We start from the raw sequence: 22,183 nt of genomic DNA on the forward strand, positions 1-22,183 counted from the left end.
CGAATTGCTTAAATAATGATAATACTTTAATAGAAAAAAATTTGTGATTTTATATTTTCAAAATTTATAAAGAAACTTCTAAGAAATACTATTTTTTTTTTTCAAATAAACAATCAACTAACAATATAGACTATTTAAAAAATAATAATGATAAAATAAAAAAGGAAAACTAATTTGATTAATTAGGTGATACATTATTTTGATGTATCGTTAAAGTTTTGAAAGTTTTGTTTTTTAGGTATTCAAATTGAGGAAGGGATCAACCTTTCAATTCATTCATCATATCATGGCAACAAGTGCTTTGGGAGTCAAATTGCAATAATAATAAAAAATAAAAAAAAATTAGTCACATCTTCCTTTATTTTATTGTTTTTCCAACTAAATAACAAGTGGGTTTAGAGAAATTGTGCACATTAAAATTTTGTTTTAAAAAAAAATCTTTTTCATTTTCTTAGTAGCCACTTTGATAGAGAAAAGGTTTTTCATAACTATATCCATTGTAAAAGACTTCAATAAGTTTGTCCAAAAATATATTAAATAAAATAGAATTTCTTTTAATACAATAGAAATTTGAAAATACATGTCCAATAAAACCATTAAAGAAAAAAAAAAATTAAAACACCTCCAAAAGAAGTATATTTTCCCTTTAGTAACAAAATATTAAATTTCATGGATGGTTGATATTTTTATGTTTTCATGAGTTCGATATCGATATGGAAAGTAAATCAATATTTTCATTATGTCTTATAAAAATCTACCAAACATAAAAAATAAACAATAAAATGTCACTGATTTGTTTAAAACTTATAAAGTACTTTATTTAAATTTATTTTTAATTTTTAAAAATATTTTAATCAAAATTTTTATGAAATTAAGATCTCCATATTTGAAGTAACTATTTCAACTTTGCATTAAATGATTGGAATTTGAATGGACAATTTTCTTAATTGCCTTTTTGACCCAAATGAGAGAGAATAAAGAAAATGGAGGGAGAGGACAATTTAAATAATTACCAAATGACAAAAGGCCTTCTAAATCCATTGACTTTCCAAATTCCAAAAAAGCTAGTGCCTTTTGCCCATCATTTCCACTCAATTCCTATTAAAACTTTATAATTTTCTACTTCCCATTTTTATTTTTATTATTTAAAATTATGCAAATTATTGGATAGTATTATTGTTTTAAAGAAAATAAAATACTTGTAAAATATATTATTTAATTTCTTAGGTAAAAACTATATACTAAGATACCATTTTTATATAGATTTAAACATCTGACCTTTTAGTCCAAAATATATGTTTAAACTAAATTTAAATAGGTTTAGGTTGATTGACATGTGAGTTCTTACTATTATGTCATTTTTATAAATTATTTTAGGTTAAATTACAATTTAGGTCCACATTGAATTTTATTCTATTTTAGTTTTTATCTTTCAAACATTAACTTTTAGTTTGTACTATTAGTAAATTTTATATTTCATCGCTAATTATATTATTTATTTGCATTTTCTCTCCCAGCTTTAAAAATATATTCACATAACCTTTTTTTTTTTTAATGAAACTTTTAATTATTATTTAATTAATTTAAATAAAAATGACATAAATTAAAGAACTCGTATATTAGTGTCAACTCAAGCATACATAAACCTTTAATGTAGTTTTTGTACTTTCAATTCTACCCATAAACTGACATTTTCTATCATTTAGACTATAAACTTTCGATTTCCTCAAATTTGATCGAATTGAAAATTTAGATAGAAAATTCATACATTAAGTTTGAAAATTGATTTTTTTAAATTCAAATTCAATAATATACACAATAATAAATGGTAAATTCTTAAGAAAAACACACACAAAATAAATAAATAGTAAATTAAAAAGGTTGAATATCAAATTTAGTCTCTATACTTTGAAATATCCAATTTTAGTCCATACCTTCTAAAAAAAATTTTAATTTACTCTCTACTGTTTATTTATTGTTGATTTTTCTAAAACCTTTTATTATTAATTAGATTTCTCAATAATTTCCAAAACATTATAACTTATTATACTTCCATCCATGAAAATTATTATTATTATTTTAGATAATTATCGTAAAAATTGACCGCGAGGGATTAAATTTAAGATTTATTTAAAGTAATATGAATTAAAATTGACATTTAAAAGTATAGAGACTAAAATTAAATGAATCTTAAAAATACGGACAAAATAAAAATTTTAACTATTTTAGTCCATGTACTTTAAAGTTTGTTCGATTTTAGTCATTATATTTTTTAATGTCTAATTTTAGTCTATCTACTTTCAAGAAATCCTAAATTTAATATTTTAATTTTTTTTTTATCGAAATTGATCAAACGATAATAATATTTTGCATGCAATCAAATATAATATGTGAATATGTTTTCAACATTTATAATAAAAACGTTAATAGATAATAAAAAGTTTGGAAAAAAAGTATTCATAATTTAGTAAGAGAAACTAAATTTAAGATTTAGATTAAAAAACACTTTTGGTCCCTAAACTTTCATAAAATTAACAATTTAGTCCTTCAACTTGGTTAGTAATGACTTAGTTCACAAAAATTCAATGTGGCAACAATTTAGTCCATGAACTTTAGTATGTAACAAATTGGTTCTTGTAATTTCAAAATTGTAACAATTTAGACCATAAAGTATAAAAAAAAAACATCAAAATTAAATGTCAAGCTTTATTATTTTATGATGCAGATCCGTATTATATAAAAATATTGAGTTTCAAATTTTTTTATCGGCTTGTTTATGCAAAAAATTTCATTAAATCTTAACGCTAATTTCTTTGATAAGGACTAAATTAACAAGCTGTAAAGTACAAGGACTAAATTGTTATACAATAAAATTCATGGACTACATTGTTACAAAGAAAGCAAATCATTACAAACCAAAGTTCAAGGACTAATTCGCTACTTTTATTAAAGTTTAGGCACTAAAAGTGATTGTTTTAGATACGTTAAAAGTGGTTTTTAACAAAAAAATAAATATATTGAAAGTAAAATAATTAAAAATGAGGTTAAAAAATACTTTTCGTCCCTAACCTTTCATGAAAATAATAATCTAGTCCTTGAACTTTGATTTATGACAATTTGATCATAAATTTTTAGTTTTGTAACAAATTAGTCCTTAAACTTTAGTGTATAATAATTTGATCATTGTACTTTTAAATTCGTAACAATCTAATCCCCAAGGTAAAAAAATTATCAAAATTAGATGTCAATTTCTATTTTTTTTTATGATGTAGACTTTGTATTATATAAAAATATTGAATCTCTAATTTTTTTTTCGGCTTATTTATACAAAAAATTTCATTAAATCTTAACACTAATTTCCATGATAAAGACTAAATTGTGACAAATCGTAAAGTACAAAGACCAAATTGTTACGTAGTAAAATTTAGAGACTAAATTGTTATACAATTGAAATTACAAATACTAAATCGTTACAAATCAAAGATCAGAGACTAGGTCTTATCTGATAACCATTTTGTTTTTGAAAATTAAGTTTATGAACACCATATTCACCTCTAAATTTATTAATTTATTATATACTTTTCACTGATGGTTTAAAAAACAAAGCTAAATTTTGAGAACTAAAAAAGTAACTTTCAAATAGTTGCTTTTATTTTTGAAATTTGGCTAAGAATTCAAGTATTGTATCCAAATCTTAATAAGAAATATAAATGAAATATATTTAATTTTTAAAAATAAAAAATCTAATAATTACCGGATTGGACAAATAATTATTTTTATGAAAATAGGGGAATTAAAAAGGATCAATTTTATATTTTTAACTTTTAAAAAAGAGAGTGAGGGAGAGAAAAAGAAAAAAAAAAAGAAAAAGAAAAAAGAGAATCTCAAGAAAGTCACTCACGTTTTCTTTACATTGTCATTCCCAACGTCTGAAAAAAAAAAAACTCCCAACTTTCCCTCTTCCCGTTCCGTCTCTTCTTCTTCTCTCTTTCATATTTTCCGATCCAAATTCTTCAAAAATTACACCATTTCCCGTTCAAATTCTTCAATCAATCCCCATAATTGCACCGTTTTCCGCCGCTTGATCATCCAGTCTCAGCGTTAGCCATGGCGGCGACTCGCTTCTGGACTTTCCCCACCTTCTTCTTTCTCCTTTCCCTAACCCTAACTTCTCTTCTTCCCCTTTGTCTTGCTAACTCCGAAGGCGACGCTCTCTACACTCTCCGCCGCAGTTTCTCCGATCCCGATAACGTTCTTCAGAGTTGGGATCCTACTCTTGTTAACCCCTGTACTTGGTTCCATATCACTTGTAATCAAGATAACCGCGTTACCCGAGTGTACGGTTTCTGTTTTTTTTTTTTTTTTTTTCTTTACTATTTCATTGCCCTTTCTTTATTTATAATACTGTTTTGCGATTTTGGTCGGGTGTTGTATTCTATTATCTGGGTTCTCTTGAAATTTGACGAATTTTAAAATCACCCATCTGGGTAATTGTCTGATCAGACAATTGGTTTTGATTTTCAGGGACTTGGGTAATTCTAATTTGTCTGGACATCTTGTTCCTGAACTTGGAAGGCTTGAGCACCTGCAATATTTGTATGTGGTTTTTAATTTACTTATGTTCTTTGGATGATATGATTCGACAATAATTGTATACGAGTTATTTAAATTATTTTTAGAAATTATTTCTTCGAAAGATTGTTTTCTTGATCATGTTTCAACTTGAGGGAAAAAATTTCATAATCCATGAAAATCATAGTGGATGTTTGGGATTAAAATGTTCGAAATCAGTTTCGAAATACGCCTTTGATTTTGAATGATTAACAACATATTTTGGAGTGATTTTAACCACTTTAGAATCACCTTAGTTTAATTTCATGAACTAGCGGAAAGAACTCACTAAGTACAATGCGACTAAGGAGAATTGGATTGTTTCTCTCTCCCAGACTACTAACTGATTGTACTAACTGTTACAATTCCCTGAACGACTATTTACAACCGTCCATTCTACCCTCCACAATGCAAAGTTCAGTTGCATGGGCCTCATGTTTACATCTCTTCTACCCATTTTCCCAATTTTTGCTTCCCCATTTCCCTTGCTACCCGTTTCTTATATCTCATCATGAGAATCTATCCAAGGGAAGGCTATCACATATTTTCCGTTTAATTTGAATTTTTAGTTTCCCTTCTTTCTTAATTAGTACTAATGTAAAAGAAAAAAAGGGTTGGTATAAGAAGCTTGTTGGGTGTATTAAATATATATGTGTGCATGTTCTGATTGTTGATTTTGCTGTGACTGAATATGTAGGGAACTTTACAAAAACAACATCCATGGAACTATTCCAGATGAGCTTGGAAACTTGAAGAGCCTCATCAGTTTGGATCTGTATAACAACAACATCAGTGGAAGAATTCCAATTTCTTTGGGGAAATTGAAATCTCTTGTGTTCTTGTGAGTTTCATTTGCGTTATTCATCTTTGTTTAGCGTGGTTACGTTGGTTTAGAAGTTTTATTTTCTTTGTAACTTCAACTTGTATGGACCAACATTTTTTTTATATGATAATGGTATGATCATCATCTTACAACAAGTCATTGCTCCATGTTTTAAAGAACAATCTCTTTCCACTTCTGCTTGTTAGTTGATGTTAGGATCGTGAAACCAATGGCCATTATCTTTTTGCTTCTGGATGGAAGTAAAATCTGAATGAATGCTTTTTCCTTTGGCCCTTTCTTTTCACAATCTTTTGTCTGAACTTTTATTCTATTTTGCAGACGGCTTAATGATAACCGATTAAATGGACCAATCCCGAGAGAACTTACTGGAATTACAAGCCTTAAAGTTGTGTAAGTCTTTGTATGATTTCTCCATAGTGTGTTAGTTCATTTAGGTGATATACATCCCTGGAAGTTTTGTGCCATGTCATGTGATTGGTTTATGATGGATTGTGTCTCATTTGTTTCAGGGATGTCTCAAATAATGACTTGTGTGGAACAATACCAACCAGTGGACCATTTGAGCATATACCTTTAAACAAGTAGGTTTCTGATTTTTTTTCTTCCACATTTTTATTTTCACTATTTCATATTCTGAAGTGCATAAAAGTGTATAATGCAGAGTAACACTCTTTTGCCAACATCAACCCAAAGTGTAAAAAAAGAAAATAGAATGAATGATTCTCTGTTTTTGTCATAATATGTGGACTTCATTCCCCTTTTATTGCTGTGCTTAAATCAAAATTAGTGTCTGAAACTGATATCAAGTAGAGACATTTCATTATTTAACTTCTCATATATGTTGTTCACTGTTCAGTAACTTATTGGTAGATCCTTCCTTAGCCAAGTAAGGTAAGAAAATTCTACAGGCTGTATTAATTAGGGAAATTGTTCCCTAACAAAGGGTGCTTCAAGAGGTCTCTCTCTCTTACAAGGCAATCTGAAATGCTTGAACCCAAAAGTAGAAAGAGCTTTTGCAACATCTTTCTGGGACTTCATCTTTAACTAATCACTATTTCTTCTTCCCCCTACACCTTTGCCTAACCGCACAACAGATGACTAGAAGCCACTGCTCTTAATTCTCATTTGGAGACTTGTGATAGGACGCTGCGGAATTAATTCTTAGATCTTAGATACTCCATGTGCACATTGTCTGCTGCTGTAGCTTTGTTTATATTATTGTTTACTCTTTTCTTTGAGGTCGCTATGTGGAGCTTTTTGATTCTCATGATTTCAGGCCATATATGGGAGATATGCTATGTAGTCTTGGTTTTCTCCATCTCTCTCTCTCTCTCTATATAATGTTCATTTTGTTTTTTAGCTCTTCCCCAAGTACTAACTAATCAATAAGAAGTTGTTTCTTTATTCCGTTCTTTTTTTTCTTATTGTGTCTTTGAGCATTAGTCCCCTTCTATTTTCTTAATGAAAAGACTTGTATTATTTTCCGGAAAAAAAGTTAATCAATAAGTTTTTTTTTTTTGATGCAGCTTTGAAAATAACCCTAGAATGGAAGGGCCAGAGTTGTTAGGACTTGCTAGCTATGACACAAATTGCACATAGAAGGTGATGCTACAAAATTTACAGCTTTCAGAATGAGAAGAATAGGGCAATGGGGGAAAGTAATAGTGTTTTTTTCACTGAAAATAGTGAATTGAATTGGGGAAATACTAAAAATCTAAAATGACAGATTAGTGTTTGTAAATTGTAATACCAAATGCTTTGGTATTTTGTAACAGTATTTTTCAGCTGCCACGACCATGACTTTGTGCTAATGGTAATTCTAACAACTGTTTGTTCGGTAAAGACAGTAGAAATTTAGTCGTATTTTTGAGTTATCTACTTCCAAATTTACTCATAGCTTGGGTAATTAATTACCTTAATGCTATGATTAAAAGCTGTCTTCTTAAGTTGGACCTGTCATCCTTTAGATGGTTGTGATGAGAGTTGGGTTGGTATTTATAAGATGTGGCCTTAGATCAATCACATTTTATTTGGTAATCTGTAATTAGATAATGAATCTCTTAATGTGGAGAAATAATGGAAATGTTAGAACAATGTTGCCTAGTAGCTATCTAAATATATTTTTAAGATTGCATAAACCTTTTAATACAAATATAGCTATCTAAACATTGATAGACATTTGATGATTTTAAAATTGTTAAAATTACCTTTGTCATTCTGAATTAATCACATGGAATTATTTAAATGTTTAACTTTACGATTCTATTTTTTCTTAAAAAGAGTACTGTTGAAAATATGTAGGAAAAACAATTTTTTGTGTCCAGTATATTTCTATAACGAAAACTGAGATAACTGTGGGTTAAACCATTTTGATTATAAATGTGTTGTATAAATTGCGAGGTTGTAAATTTTATCAATGATTTAATCGTACAATGTGAACTAGAGAAAGTAAATTTCACTTATAAACTCTCTATGTACCTATATTCATTGAGATGAATGTGTTGGAAGAGCAAATTTCTCTCTTCTACAAACACCTTATTCCAAGTGGTTTAATTTTCTTGGTATCTAATGTAATATCCTAACCCTAATTTGAATGCATGAGGAAATAGGATATTAAAAATAAGAAATATAATTAAATTAAGAGGAATTTAAACGTGGAAAAATCAAAGAAAAATGAATTAAGTACGAAATAATGTGATGGAAAAATCAAAGAAAAATGAATTAAGTACGAAATAATGTGATGGTTTAAGGGAAAAGCTAATTAAAAATCAAAGGAAATTTTAGAGAAAAATCGAGTTAAAGATTGAATTTCGGACAGTTTAAGCAGGGTCGAGTGTTTTGAAGTTTTCGAGTTGTAGAAATCGAATTTGAAACTGAAATTGTGGTAAGTTAAGAGGTTTATTGACATTTTTGTAAAGGACGTTACAGCTAATTTTGACTGGAAGTTAGTGAGTTAATAGGAAAATCGAGAGGTTGAGGAAAAAAAAGGAGAATTTGAGAGATTTTGGAAAAATTGAGGAGCTTTCTCTTGAAATTTCTCATTGGATGGCCTTGAGGTTGGTTAATCATCTGTGCACGTGTTAAAACTGGAAATTGAAGCTGTAAGTATTATCCACGTGTTGCATGCGGTGAAGGAGGCATTGGACCAAACCACTGTCCTACGCATGACGCCAAGCGAGATTGGAGAGAGCAGTTTTAACGAGGAAATGGGAGAGAGCGAGATTGGAGAGAGTAGTTTGAGCGAGAGAATAGGAGAGAGCGAGAGTGGAGAGAGCGAGAGTTTGAGCGAGAAAGTGGGAGAGAGCGAGAGCCATGAGAGCAAAACCAGCGAGAAAGTTGGAGAGAGCGAGAGTCACGAGAGCGAAACCAGCTAGATTGGGACAAATGGACACATTTGAAGAAAATTGGATGCGTTCATTAGTAATTTGGATAAATAAATCAGAAATTAAGCAGATGAAGTGGTAAAAGGAGATTACATGTAGGAAGATTTTTATCAACTTAAGTAGGTGGTGTATGGTTGAGATTACATGCAAATTAAGATAATTTTGGTCGGCAAACCCATAATTAGACAACTCAAAGCTCGGCTAGCCAGAGTTAGCGTGGGCAGCCTAAGGAAGAGCCATTTGTATGGTGAGTTGTCGTGAGGAAAGAGGCTGGGAACGACTATAAATAGGAGGCCTAAGCATGAAAGTTAAACTCATTCCAAACAATTTCAGTAGTAAAAATCCTAAGTAGAGAGTGAGCATTTAGTGGGAAAGCTGTCGTTGGTGGTGGAGGCAAGGAATTCGAAGGAGGTGCTGCACAGATTCATATTCTGTTTGAGTTGTGATTTCCGTGATATTGCATGTTATATTGTGATGGAAACTAGAATTATACCCGGGATATGGTTAGTATGCTTGAAAAGGGTACTTGGCAGGGAAATATGGTCGGCNAGAGAGTGAGCATTTAGTGGGAAAGCTGTCGTTGGTGGTGGAGGCAAGGAATTCGAAGGAGGTGCTGCACAGATTCATATTCTGTTTGAGTAGTGTAAGCTAGTAGTATTTTTTTAAGGGGTTTTTAAATATATTTATGAAATAATATTAATTGGGAATTTTCTTGGAAACAATGAAAATGGCAGGAAGATATTTACAAGTAAATTGCATTAGGAGGATTTGCTGACGGTGAGTGGTTACTATGTGTTGTTTTGATTAATGTATGTATATGTATATATGAGCCCTGTACGTAAAGGGTAATGTCAAATGTGCATGAGTAGGGATGCATGATTTCTGTTGTGATTGCCGTGATATTGCATGTTATATTGTGATGGAAACTAGAATTATACTCGGGATATGGTTAGTATGCTTGAAAAGGGTACTTGGCAGGGAAATATGGTCGGCGGGAAAATATGGTCGGCTTTAGTCGGTGGAAAATGACAGTCGGTGACGATCGGCAGGAAAAAAATGGCCAAGTTACCTAAGCATAACTAGCGGGAAAGAAATGGTCGATGTACACATTGGCGGAAAAATGGGGTATAGGGAAAGTTTCCATAACATTGTTGTTGTGTTGACAGTAGTTGACTATCAACAGGAAACGATTCAGCGGTTTGGGCTGAGGAAAGGAATATGAAATGGTATTAATGTATCGTTGATTGCATGTTGTTTTCCCCAAAAGTTTATTTTCGATAGCCAATGGTATGTTTATAAAGAAAATACCACTCACTGGGTTTATTAGCTCATGTTTTCCAAATGTTTTCTTTTCTCTCCAGGTAGCCGAGCGGTGCGTTCAGGGAGAAGTCAGACACCCACAATCAGAAACTTGGTAATCTTTCAGGACATGACTGGATCCAATAGAGGAATAACAGTAGTGGAATTTTTAAAATTTGTGTAAAACTTGATATATCAATTGTAGTCTTTAATCAATTTTGTATAAACGCTGTCTTAGAATTAGGTTGGGATTTCTTCATACTCTTTCTTAAGTCTTGAGTTAAGGCTTAGGAGGGGGTGTGACATCTAAGACATTATTTTATAGTGATTTTTTTCAGGATTGTTTGAAAGAAAAAAGGTTAGAAATAAAAGGAATAAATAAAAATTAGTTTGTTCTATGAACAGAAGTGTCAGGTCAGGATGGCCGAGTGGTCTAAGGCGCCAGACTCAAGTTCTGGTCCTCGTGAGAGGGCGTGGGTTCAAATCCCACTTCTGACATTCTTTTTTAATATTTCATTAATTTTATAGAAAAGAAAATGCTAAAAAAGTTAAAATGATCTTTAGACAAACGCGTATATCTGTAGTCTTTTCATTTTCCAACTATACAAAATAGCATTGGCTACTTATAAAAAATTCTCTTTTAAAAAGATTTAGATATCGTTTGGTAATTTTTTTGTTTTTGAAAATTAAGTCTATAGACACTATTTTTACCTTCAAATTTTTTCATTTTTTATTAATACTTTAAAAAATCAAGCAAAATTTGAAAACTAAAAAAGTAGGTCCCGTTTGGAAACCATTTTGTTTTTGAAAATTAAGCTCATGGATACTACTTCCACCTCCAAATTTCTTTATTTGTTATCTACTTTTCGCGAAACCAAAATTTGAGAATAAAAAAAGTAACTTTCAAAAAGTTATTTTTGTTTTTGGAATCTAGTAAGAATTCAACCATTGTTCTTAATAAAGGTGCAAAATCATTGTAAGAAATGTGGATGAAATAGATTTAATTTTCAAAAGCAAAAATAAAAAACTAAATAGTTATCAAACGTGATGATAGCTTTTTAAATAGTTGTTCTTGTTTTTAGAAATTGATTCACAATTCAATCATTGTATTTAAGAAATATGCAAATCATTGTAAGAAATGAGAAAAAAATAGACTTAATTTTCAAAACCAAAAAACAAAAAATGAAATGGTTATCAAGCGGAACCTTATTTTTTATTTGTGAAATTTAACTAAGAATTCAAATGTTAACTTAATAAAGATAAAAATTATGAGAGAGTAGGGATAGTTTTCAAAAGTAAAAAAACTAAAGATCAAATGCTATCTAATGTAAAACAAGGCCATAGTTATTAAAAAAAATGATTTTGTTTTCAGAATTTAGCTAGATATTTAAATATTTACTAGTAAAGACGACATGAACACCATGATGACAATATATATATATATATATATATATATATATATATATATATAAACAAGCATAATTTTTGAAAACAAAAAAGAAAAAAATTAAATAGTTATCAGACCTAAATAAAAAGGTAAAAAGTTTAAAGATTCAAATCACACCACTTCAAGTTCAAGGTTTCTTTGCAAGGGGATGGTGATCAATCCAATTGCCGTCAATAAGTACGCGAGATCCACTAGTCTTTTTATGTGAACATTTATGGATTTCCAGATTTTGCCCTCACACGTCATGAATTACCATAAGACAGTTTTGGTTGAATAAAATTGGTAACAGCAATGAAACAATCCTCGTATACCTTTTTCAGTATTATGATATATACCGATTTTACCGTTTCGTCCAAGCAATAACAATAACGATAAAGTTCTTTTTATGTCTCTTACTTTCTTATTTCGAGTTTTATCGTTTCTTTATTTTTTTCCATATATCGAGTACCGATACCGATATGCATGCACGTTACGTTATTTTGCATGGGGGTATTGTTTGATTTGGTCAGTATGCTAGGTATGCATTCGTTAATTGACATTTAAATGGTCATGAATTATGAATAATACTGGTATATATCAATTTTTCCAACTCATATCATTATAATATCAATACGGATGGGCATCAGTATTGATATCCAAATCGATATCCATATTGACATCGGTAATGATTCAATAAACCTTACACATTTAAGCATGGAAATGGTATTGATAAATACAAGCAAATATGCCAATATAGATACATATGGATACACAGTTGATAATCGATATTCATAGCTAAGAACATACAATATCGGATAATCATTTGCCCCAATTTGTGAGAAATTTCAATATGTACATGATTGTAAACTCTAATCCAAAAGAAATCATGCGATGAAAAGTCGATTGACATGCTAGGAAGGGAATGAAATGAACGACGAAAATGGAATTCAAAAACGGAAAGGATAGGAAGGAACAAAAATTTGATTCCTAAACTTTCATAGAAATAATAATTAAGTCCCTAAACTAACTGATCACGATTTAATTCCTGTACATGCATATTTGAAATAATTTAATTTATATACTTTGAAATTTGGAACAATCTAGTCTCTATAATGAAAAATCTCATCAAAATTAAGTATCGTTTTTTTTTTTATTACAAATGGATTAGGGCCCATTTTGATTGACTAAACAAAAAAATAATTTTCAATAAAATCATTATTATTTAAACTCTTTTGATAAAATTTGTTTAAAACACAATTTTAAAGTGTTTCAAAAGCTATTTTTAGCGATTGCCAGCCGTTCAATATATTTTTTTATTTTTATAAAATGACTTATTTTGAAAATTAAATATTTGAAAAGTTAAACAAAGTGTGATTTATAAACATTTTTTGATCCCCTATTAGTTTATCGCAACATAGGTAAAAAAAATTCATTAAAGTTTAATATTATTTTTTACAAAAAGGTATTGAAACATTACAAATTTAAAAGTACAGAAACTAAACAGTTTTCAACTAAAATTTTCTTTCTATCAGCAGGGTTAAGGAGGGAAAAAAAAAGGCAAACCGGAAGTCCTCTTAATTTATTGGCTTAAAATGAGTGTATATTAGTGTAAGGTCCAATTAAAAAAAAATGTTCGGAAAAGATTAATACTTAAATGCTTTTTAGACTGCAACCATCTTTTTGAAGAAAACTTCAAAAGGAATCGAAGAAAAACAAAATTCAATATTTAAGAAAAATAGAAAAAAAGAGTTTGGCACTGACAATAATTGAGTGGGATGTGACGCACCCAAGTCTTTTTCATTGGAAAAGAACCCAACAGTTCAATTTTACCAGCTTAGAGATATTTCTATGAAGTCGAGAAGATCATGGAGGTTGTTTAGTTAACTGAATATATTAAATTTTTGTTGACATTTCTATAAACTTTTCCATATTTTTCTGAATTTGATATTGATATTAGGGGTGAATCGATATTTCTATTATGTTGTAATTAAAAATCTATAAAATCTATAAAAATAATTGACATTTCAAAATGTCACTAATGTGAATGTTTTTTTATATAATTTTTTAGAAAATATACATCAACATTAACATCGACTAGGTTAAATTATAAAAAATATCTTTGAACAACTTTGTCATATTGCTTCTAAATTTTCATAATTGTTTCCAAAATACAATTGGAGTAGAAATTCTTCAAAGTTTGGATAAAAATGGAGTTATGAGATGATGTGGTAGGTGAGTCGGTAATATAAACAAAAATTTGGACCACCGCATTGTTTTAGGTCATTGTCACATAATTTTAAGTTGCAATTTAGAATTTATACTCCAAGGTAGTTTTGAAACGCTTATAAAAGTTGAGGGATATTATCGCAACTTTTGGAAGTATAGGAGTACTTTTTAAACAAAGAGAAAAGTTTAAGGGTATTTATTATAAAGGAAAAATGCATTTTTGGTCTGATTTAAAGTTGATGTCTATTTGTTCCTAAAGTTTTGAAATGACGAATGTTTTGGTCCTTGAGGTTTGAGAAATGGTTCTCTTTAGAAATGTTGTTAGCAAATCCGCAAAGCCAACAAATTTTATAAGTAAATCTATGATATTGGGTTCTTTGGATCTTTTCAGGAGGCTTAAAAAATTAGAATCAAACCATAAACTTTTCTACCAAAATTGATAAAAAAAAGGAGAAATTTAGTGAAACAAATGCCTATTAGAAGGCTATCGTTAGTCTTAATCTTTTTCGTACAAATCTTTGTTCAGATCTGAGCTCAAGAATGAACGAAAATTCGGATCCAAATGTTTCTCCTTCATTCCTCACTTGACAATGCATGACTATAATAGAAAAAGCGACGTCCTTGTTTTTCATGGGGCGATGACATGAAAGACACAATAATGGTGATGAAAGGAGAGGATGAAGATGCAAAGGAGAGGAATGCCACATCATTAAAACAAATAAAATTAATAATTTTTGTCAAATAAATTAGTCAACTCATCATTTAATATCACATCATTTTTTCGTTTGTCAAGTAATGGTTGAAGAAGCCTCCAAAGATTATTTAGAACTATTTTTCAAACTTCAAGAACTAAGGTGTTTATTTTGAAATCCTAGGGACTAGAGGTTGACTTCAAACCTCAAGGACCAAAAATGTATTTTTTTAGCCAACATTTTATTGATATTTTCATAAAACTGAGACCGTAATTTTTCTTCGACATTGACATTTTCATAAAGTTTAACTTAAGATTTTTGTTTCATACTATATGAAAAATCAACAATAAGATAATAAATTATATTTTATAAGTCAATAGACATAAGTTAGGATGGTCGAGTGGTCTAAGGTGCTAGACAGTTTTGGTCCTCGTGAGAGGGCGTGGGTTCGAATCTCACTTCTAACAATCAAATATTTGAATCCTAGAGCAAGCTATTTGAATCCTTCATTTTTGAAAATGAGGGTTGTTGTTTTTTTCTTTTTACCATTTGCTGACATCAACATCAGGAGAAATTATTAAAACAAAACCCTTGCATGCATGCAAAATTGTCAATGTCGCTCTTCGTTCCTCTCTCTCGTTCCCTTTCCTTCTCTCACATATCACTTTCATCTCTTTCGTTTCTCATTCTTTTGTTCTCTACTAATCTCACTCTCCAGTGTTTCGGTGCTCAGTGGCAACATATGCAAGTTTCATTATAAAGATATTGGTATTTCCTGACGTCCCCAACCGTTGGGAAACCGCAAAAAATTGTTTGGAAATGATCTCCCAATGCCATATATATCGTCGGCCATATAGTCACGAGACATCTGTCGGGAGAACAAATGTCGACACTCTGAAGGACATTGTTGGCAAATAATGTCATTCTAGACACTTGTGTATAGTGTCGACAATAAGCCATCATTCCCGACGATGTATTTAGAGCGTCAGGACTGACATTATTTGCCGATGATTTGGAATAACATTGATAGCTTTTTGCTATGGTAGGATCACGTTGATATTTATGCCTATTCTCGATGTCGAGGTCCTAGTCTCTGCCGACTCACTACTCTTTAAACGTCGATGGATGACAAAACTGCCAATGATTTTCGTTGGAAAATAAGTAGATTGCCGACAATTTTCGTCGGAAGTTGCTATATATATATATATATATATAATTTCAATCCTAACATTTGAGAAATATTGATTATTTATTTATTTTTATAATTATTTTATTTTTTTGGTACAAAGACATTGATTATTAAAAGGTAAAAGCTTAAAAATTAAAATGATCTTTAGACTACCATATATATTTAGTAGTCTTTTCATCTTTCCACTATATAAAACAACATTGGCTACAAAAAAAAAAAAAAAAAAAGGAAAAAAATGTTTTAACAAGATTTATTTTTTATTTTTAAAATTTGGCCAATAATTCAAATGTGAACTTATGAAAGGTAAAAATTATGGTAAAAAAAGTTATGAGAAAACATGGATAGTTTTCAAAATAAAAAACTAAAGATATGTCAAACAAAGCCATAGTTATTAAAAACTTGTTTTTGTTTTTAGAATTTAGCTAAATATTTAAATGGTTATTTAGTAAAGATGACTTGAAGACCATGATGACAACAAACTATATAAAAAGAACCAGCATCATTTTCAAAAACAAAAAAACAAAAAACTAATTAATTATCAAACTAAGCCTAAATAAAATGGTAAAAAGTCTGTTAATGAAAATATCAATATTTTGTGCATAAGTGAGAGCATAATTTAAAAGTGAGTGACACATATTCCTTCTCACGATGTCGGAAGTTCACATACCCATACTCCACTTGTTATACTCGAAAAAAATATGTAGTATAAAGTTTATTTAATCAAGATTATGATAAATTAACTCAAAGTTTGTTGATAAATATAGGGAAATTTGTACGGATGGGTCAAATTTTGAGGTCCACTTGAAATTTGACCAACTTTAAAAAACACTCGAAATTTGGCCTTCTGATGATGTCAGCCACGCATGAAATGTCCGTTTAGTCCCTAAAACGCTCGATGTCACACACACCTCCCAAATTCTCGCTGATTCCTCTCGTTTTGGACTCCTTCTTCTCGTACTTTCCTCTCGTTAAAATACCCATATCACACACTTGTCCCAGATTATCATGCATTCCTCCCGTTGTAGACTACTTCCTTTCATGCCTTCCTCTCGTTCTTCATCGGATAGAAATTAAACGTTTTAAATTTTAAATTTCAGTCCGACTCCCTCATTCCTCTCATTTCATTTTCTTTCCTCTTCTTCAGTGAAACATTTTTCTCTCTCTCAGTCGTCGATAAAAACCACAACTTGCATGCGTCTAGTTCGATTTCAGTACCGTCGAACACCAACAAATTGTGGACTTTCTTCTTCTATTGGTAACTTGCAACACACATGAACCATCTCGTTCGCTCCTTTCTACACCTCCAAAAGTTAAGGTAATACTGATGCAAACTGTGGTTTAGGTTTTCACTTGCATTTGATATCATAAATTGTCCTTAGGTTTAGAGTTTAGGAAGAAATGAAAGGAAATATGGAGAGGAAGAGGAGAGAGAAAGAAAGGAGAGGAAGAACTGGAGAAAGAACGAGAGAAAGAACAAGAGGAAGAAACGAGACAACGAGAGGAAGGAGTGAAAGCTTGAAACGAGATTTTTACAGAATGCAAGATAATGTGATTTTTGTACCATTTTTTTCTCTAATTCTGTTTTTTCTTTTACCTACAGTTATACTGGCTAATATGAAGATTGCTATAAAGGATCGTTTTCTTGGACATGCTACAAGTCTTTCATCTCACATTGGGATCACAAATAAGATAATCAAAGGGCAACTTACAGAGAGGTAGCTTCAAATGTTTAGGAGGATTGTATTTGGAAAATTCGTAGATATGGACATAGACTTCAACAACCTGCTAGTCCATCATATTTTATTGAGGGAGGTGGAAAGTAGTAGGTCTGATTCCATGAGCTTTGACTTGGATGGGACGATTGTTGAATTTTTGAAGGAGGATTTCCTATTGGTGACGAGATTGTGGTAGCCACCTACTAAACTGATTCGAAATGTTGAAGTGACGGAATCACTATGATTGAATTATTTCAAGAATTTTATGGCGAAAGAAGTGCATCTCACCAAGTTTGAAGAATGTTATAAGACGTTAGAGTTCGAAAATGACTTGGACATAGTGAAAGTTAGTCTTGTGTATTATTATGAGTTGGAGTCGATAGGAAAAGATAAGACAAAAAGTAGCATTTTCAAATCGTTGTTGGATGACATGGAGGACCTTGAATTCTTCAAAATATTAAATTGGGGACATAATTTATGGGAGAGAACCTTCAATTTTCTGAAAAAAGCGTTGAAGGACAAGGTTAGCTCATACAAGGAGAAGGTGAAAAACAAATAAAATTACATGCTAATGTACAATCTACACGGATTTCCTCATGTGGTATCAATTCTTACATTTACTTTATCATAAAATATTTAATGAATTCTCATTATTTGTTAATAAACTAAAATGATTTTATAGTTTTGGGTATATGAGATTATATCCACTATTGGTGGGAGAGCTACAGTCCAACTGAACAATTATGCATGCCTTGATTTCTAAGGTGGTCATGCTCTCATTCATTGTCCAACAAACGATTGTAGAAAGATGTCTTCAACTTCCCCGCAGTGAGTAACAAACACCATTTCACATTATTTTAGTATTTAACATCATTTAACATTGTTTACAATATGTTTGTCATGTAGTTGGTGATCACCTTGTTAAAGATGTCTGATACGGAGAGGTAGTTTAGAGACACTCGAGTTGATGAATGCCAGTGTATTTGGAGCTTCAGAAGGAGGATCAAATGTTGTCAGATCGCCGAGTACCTAAGCTAAATGTCAACTCAAACAGGTCAAGGGTTCGGTGTAGCGACTACTTACAAATCTTAGGAGAGCTGGTCCCGAGAGTAAAGACTACATTGGGGGATGTGAAGTCTGATTTGGGGGAGGTGAAGGTACAACTGTGGGCAATCACTGAGATATTGCAAACATTTTGTCGGGTATGTATATTTCACGATTTGTAGATGAGTCACTTAGTCTGTATGTTTTGTGTGTTTCTTACTAAGGAAATGGTGTAATTGTGTAGAACAATGGGAAGGACGAGCCACGTGACCCTAATACCGATCCCACCCTCATTGGGACCACTCTTATCGAGCATACTTCTGAGTTGATCACCATCATTGCTATCATGCCTATAACAACCATGACTCTTACCCTCTTCAACACCACTCCCATCAACCCTATCGCTAATGCCTCCCTCACCGGGACCATTCCCATCGAGCATACCTCTGAGCCCTTCCCCATCACTACCATCATGCCTATTGAAGGATGCGTGAACACCGTAGCAGAAGTGAGTTGTATCCCAATTTTTATTTTTACAGAAACGTGAAATTCAGAATACGAAAACGATACATGTGCATTTAAACTACAACATGCTATTAACAAGAAAATAAGAAGAATTAAAGGGATTTGTGAATACTTGCCCTTGAAGACTATATTTTCTTGAATTCCTCTTTGATCACGAACTCTTCGTACTTTCCTTGGATCACAATCTCCTAAAACACAGTAATACCAAAACCCAATTGGCTAAACACCACTACACGATTACCTTGGTATTCTCTATAGGGGTGAGAATCCACGATAGGGGTGGACTTTGAGATAATTTTGGCAGAGGGTATGGAGAGAATTTTGAGAGAAAGAAAACCTTTTCCAGAGAAATTGATTGGGATGATTAAACCATCTTTTGCATGAGAAGTGAGGAAGAAGATTATATCCCCAAAACTCCCAATTTCCACGATACCAAGAGAAATAAGGGGAGAGAAGTTATTTCTCATAACTCTCTCCTTTTAATTCAAAAAATTAAAAAACTATTTTTTAATTTAATTAATATATATTTATATAATAACTAACTTATTATATAATATATAGTATACTATATGTTATATGTAACATATAACCTATAGTTTATATTATATCAAATATAATATAATCTATAGTTTGATATTCTCTCATTTAACCTATAGTATTTAATATGAATCAAGTTCATATTAAATTTAACCTATAGTTTTTATATGAATATAATTCATATAATTAATATTTGAAATCATAGTCAAATATTTATTTTCTCTCAAATAAAACTTTATATTATAATGTATCAAACACATTATATTAATTATATCACATATAATTAATTTGTATTAATTATATCATATATAATTAATTTCTTCAATTAATTTAAACAGTTCAAATTAATCCAAAATTAATTCGATTTTCATTAATCCCAGTTGAGCTATCGAAGGGATCTTATGGACCCATAGATTGAAGCTCCAATGGTACTTAAGCTACCGAGAGGACATTGTTCGGTCTATTTTTCTTTCAATCCCTAAATATCTGAATACCTAGAACAAATCGTACCTCTCCTAAATCTTTCATTTGGAATTGGGTCGCTAACCACTGTTTTATATTAGTCAGTATACCTGCATCATTCCTAACGAGAAGGATATCCTTTATGTACAGGACTAAGAAAGCTACTGAATTGTTGATGATTTTCTTGTAAACACGAGGCTCATCAACATTGTGATCCAAACCATAAGTTTTGATTACAATATCAAATCTTATATTCTATGATCGAAAAGCTTGTTTCATTCCATAAATGGATCGATTAAGGTTGCAAACGTTTTTCTCATAGCCTTGGGTTATGAATCCCTCAGGTTGCTACATATAAATGGTCTCCAAAAGATAACCATTCAGAAAGACAGTCTTAACGTCCATTTGCCAAATCTCATAGTCATAATATGCGACAATGGACAGAAATATCAGGATAGACTTTAAAATAGCAACAGGTCAGAAAGCATCCTCATAATCGACTTCCTCAATATGGGTATAACCATTTGCCACAAGTCTAGCCTTGAAGGTTTTCACCTTACCTTTAGCACTCCTTTTCCTCTTATAGATCTATTTGCAACCTATAGGTTTTACTCCATCAAGTTGATCTACAAGATCCTAGACCGAATTGAAGTACATAGATGCAATTTCAAGATCTATAGGTTTGATCCATTCATCTTTGTCTACATCCTTCATTTCCTTCTTATAAGATAATAGATCCTCAATATCGCCATCAGGTATAGCGACCAGGGTTTTATTAGGACTGGTGTCCTAATTCTCTCGGAGTCTCGTTGTTTGTAATTATACACATTGTTTTATGAATAAAATAATTGTTATTTCATTCTGGCATTTACTCATATCCAATAAACAAAGCTCCATGGTTATCTTATGTAAACTTAAGCATGTATATCAAGGTGCCTTGGGAGTATCCCCCTTTAGATGGTGTTTGTATGAGTCAATATTAAGGTGGGCAGAGAGAGTGTTTATAGTAAGTGGGTGAAGGGTGCGTGTCAACATGTTCCTATGGTCTTTGTCATTGGTTCACACCGTGAGATCATTCTGTACTCCCTCGTGGCGCCCTAGGAGCGTCCCCTTTCGGATGGGTTTTGTGCAGTTTGTAAATATCAAGGTGAATTCAAGAAATGGATGGAGTCGCTTTAGGTTTTGCCCAAATCAGATTTTTTCCCTTCGGATTGGCTGCTTGGGGTAGATCTCTAGGACCTAAAATGGTGGGTCACACTTACGAGAGATTTTTAAGTAAGTTAATGATCTCTTGGCAAAATCAATGATGGCTAGTCGTTATAGGAGCAAGAATTGTTCTGGTATTAATGACTAGTTGAGGACTTCTCAATTCAGAGGAGGGATAATTGACCTCCCTTCGACGGTTTTTATCCTAAATCCTTGAAGCGTCATTGCGAAACTAGATGTCACACGTGTTAAAACCTTATTAGATGTTGCTTTGTTTTACAACGGGTATTTGCTTAAAACCTAACGTAAGTCAATGTGTTTTTCTTTTCAACAACTCGTTAGTATTTCCGTTTAGTGCTTTTAATATGACCGAATACATACATTGGAAAGAATCGTGTAAAACATATTTTCTGGAAAATGACCTCGAATGTGTCATGGTTGAGGAATGTCCTCAAGTCCCGACCCTTGATGCACGGCGAAGTGTTCACAATGTATATGAGGTGTGGATGAAGGCTAATTCATTGGCCCGACTTCACATTTTGGCTAACATACCTGATGTTTTGTCCAAAAGGGTTGAGAACATGGTCATTGCATGCGAGATCATGTACTCACCGCAAGATTTGTTTGAACGTCAGTTCTTACTTTTTGAGCATAAAGGGATGGATGACAAAACCAGTAGTGTCAGATGTCCTGACACTGGTCCCACTACTTTCCAAAAGAGGAGGAAAGACAGTAAATATGATTTATTGGTCTTGGAGACGTGTTTTGTAGAGAATGATGATTTTGCTTGGATCCTTGATTCGGGTGCTACTAACCATGTCAATTCCTCTTACCAAGGATTCAATTCCTGAAAAACGTTGCCACAGGGAGAGATGATTCTACGAGTCGGTACTGGTGAGGTTGTTTCAGCTGTTGCTGTAGGTAGGCTGAAGTTATTTGTTGACAAGAAACGTTATCTATTACTGGATAATGTTTTCGTAGTTCCTCATATTAAGAGGAACTTAATCTCGGTTTCTTGTCTCAT

At 31.5% G+C, this 22,183-nt stretch overlaps 1 protein-coding gene and 1 non-coding gene across 2 annotated transcripts; both read left to right on the forward strand.

Annotated features, from left to right (window-relative positions):
- The first annotated feature begins 3,889 nt into the window (after positions 1 to 3,889).
- LOC120071849 (leucine-rich repeat protein 1) lies at positions 3,890 to 7,329 on the forward strand. The gene is made up of 6 exons (XM_039024243.1): positions 3,890 to 4,337; positions 4,525 to 4,596; positions 5,309 to 5,452; positions 5,774 to 5,845; positions 5,965 to 6,036; positions 6,982 to 7,329. Exons 1-6 carry the CDS (start codon positions 4,108 to 4,110, stop codon positions 7,052 to 7,054), a joined length of 663 nt encoding a protein of 220 aa, XP_038880171.1. The 5' UTR covers positions 3,890 to 4,107; the 3' UTR covers positions 7,055 to 7,329.
- Positions 7,330 to 10,551: 3,222 nt separating this feature from the next.
- On the forward strand, positions 10,552 to 10,635 carry TRNAL-CAA. Its single transcript has one exon. It is a non-coding gene; the product is annotated as a tRNA-Leu (tRNA).
- Positions 10,636 to 22,183: the final 11,548 nt, after the last annotated feature.

Source organism: Benincasa hispida, chromosome 2 (genome assembly GCF_009727055.1).
Source record: "Benincasa hispida cultivar B227 chromosome 2, ASM972705v1, whole genome shotgun sequence".
Classification (NCBI taxonomy): Eukaryota; Viridiplantae; Streptophyta; class Magnoliopsida; order Cucurbitales; family Cucurbitaceae; genus Benincasa; species Benincasa hispida.

Bases quoted from the DNA above. Each gene is read 5' to 3' on its own strand.
- LOC120071849 (XM_039024243.1), top strand. From the start codon at position 4,108: ATGGCGGCGACTCGCTTCTGGACTTTCCCCACCTTCTTCTTTCTCCTT. The intron at 4,597-5,308 runs GTATGTGGTTTT...CTGAATATGTAG, and splicing joins CTTGAGCACCTGCAATATTT to GGAACTTTACAAAAACAACA. The intron at 5,453-5,773 runs GTGAGTTTCATT...TCTATTTTGCAG, and splicing joins TTGAAATCTCTTGTGTTCTT to ACGGCTTAATGATAACCGAT.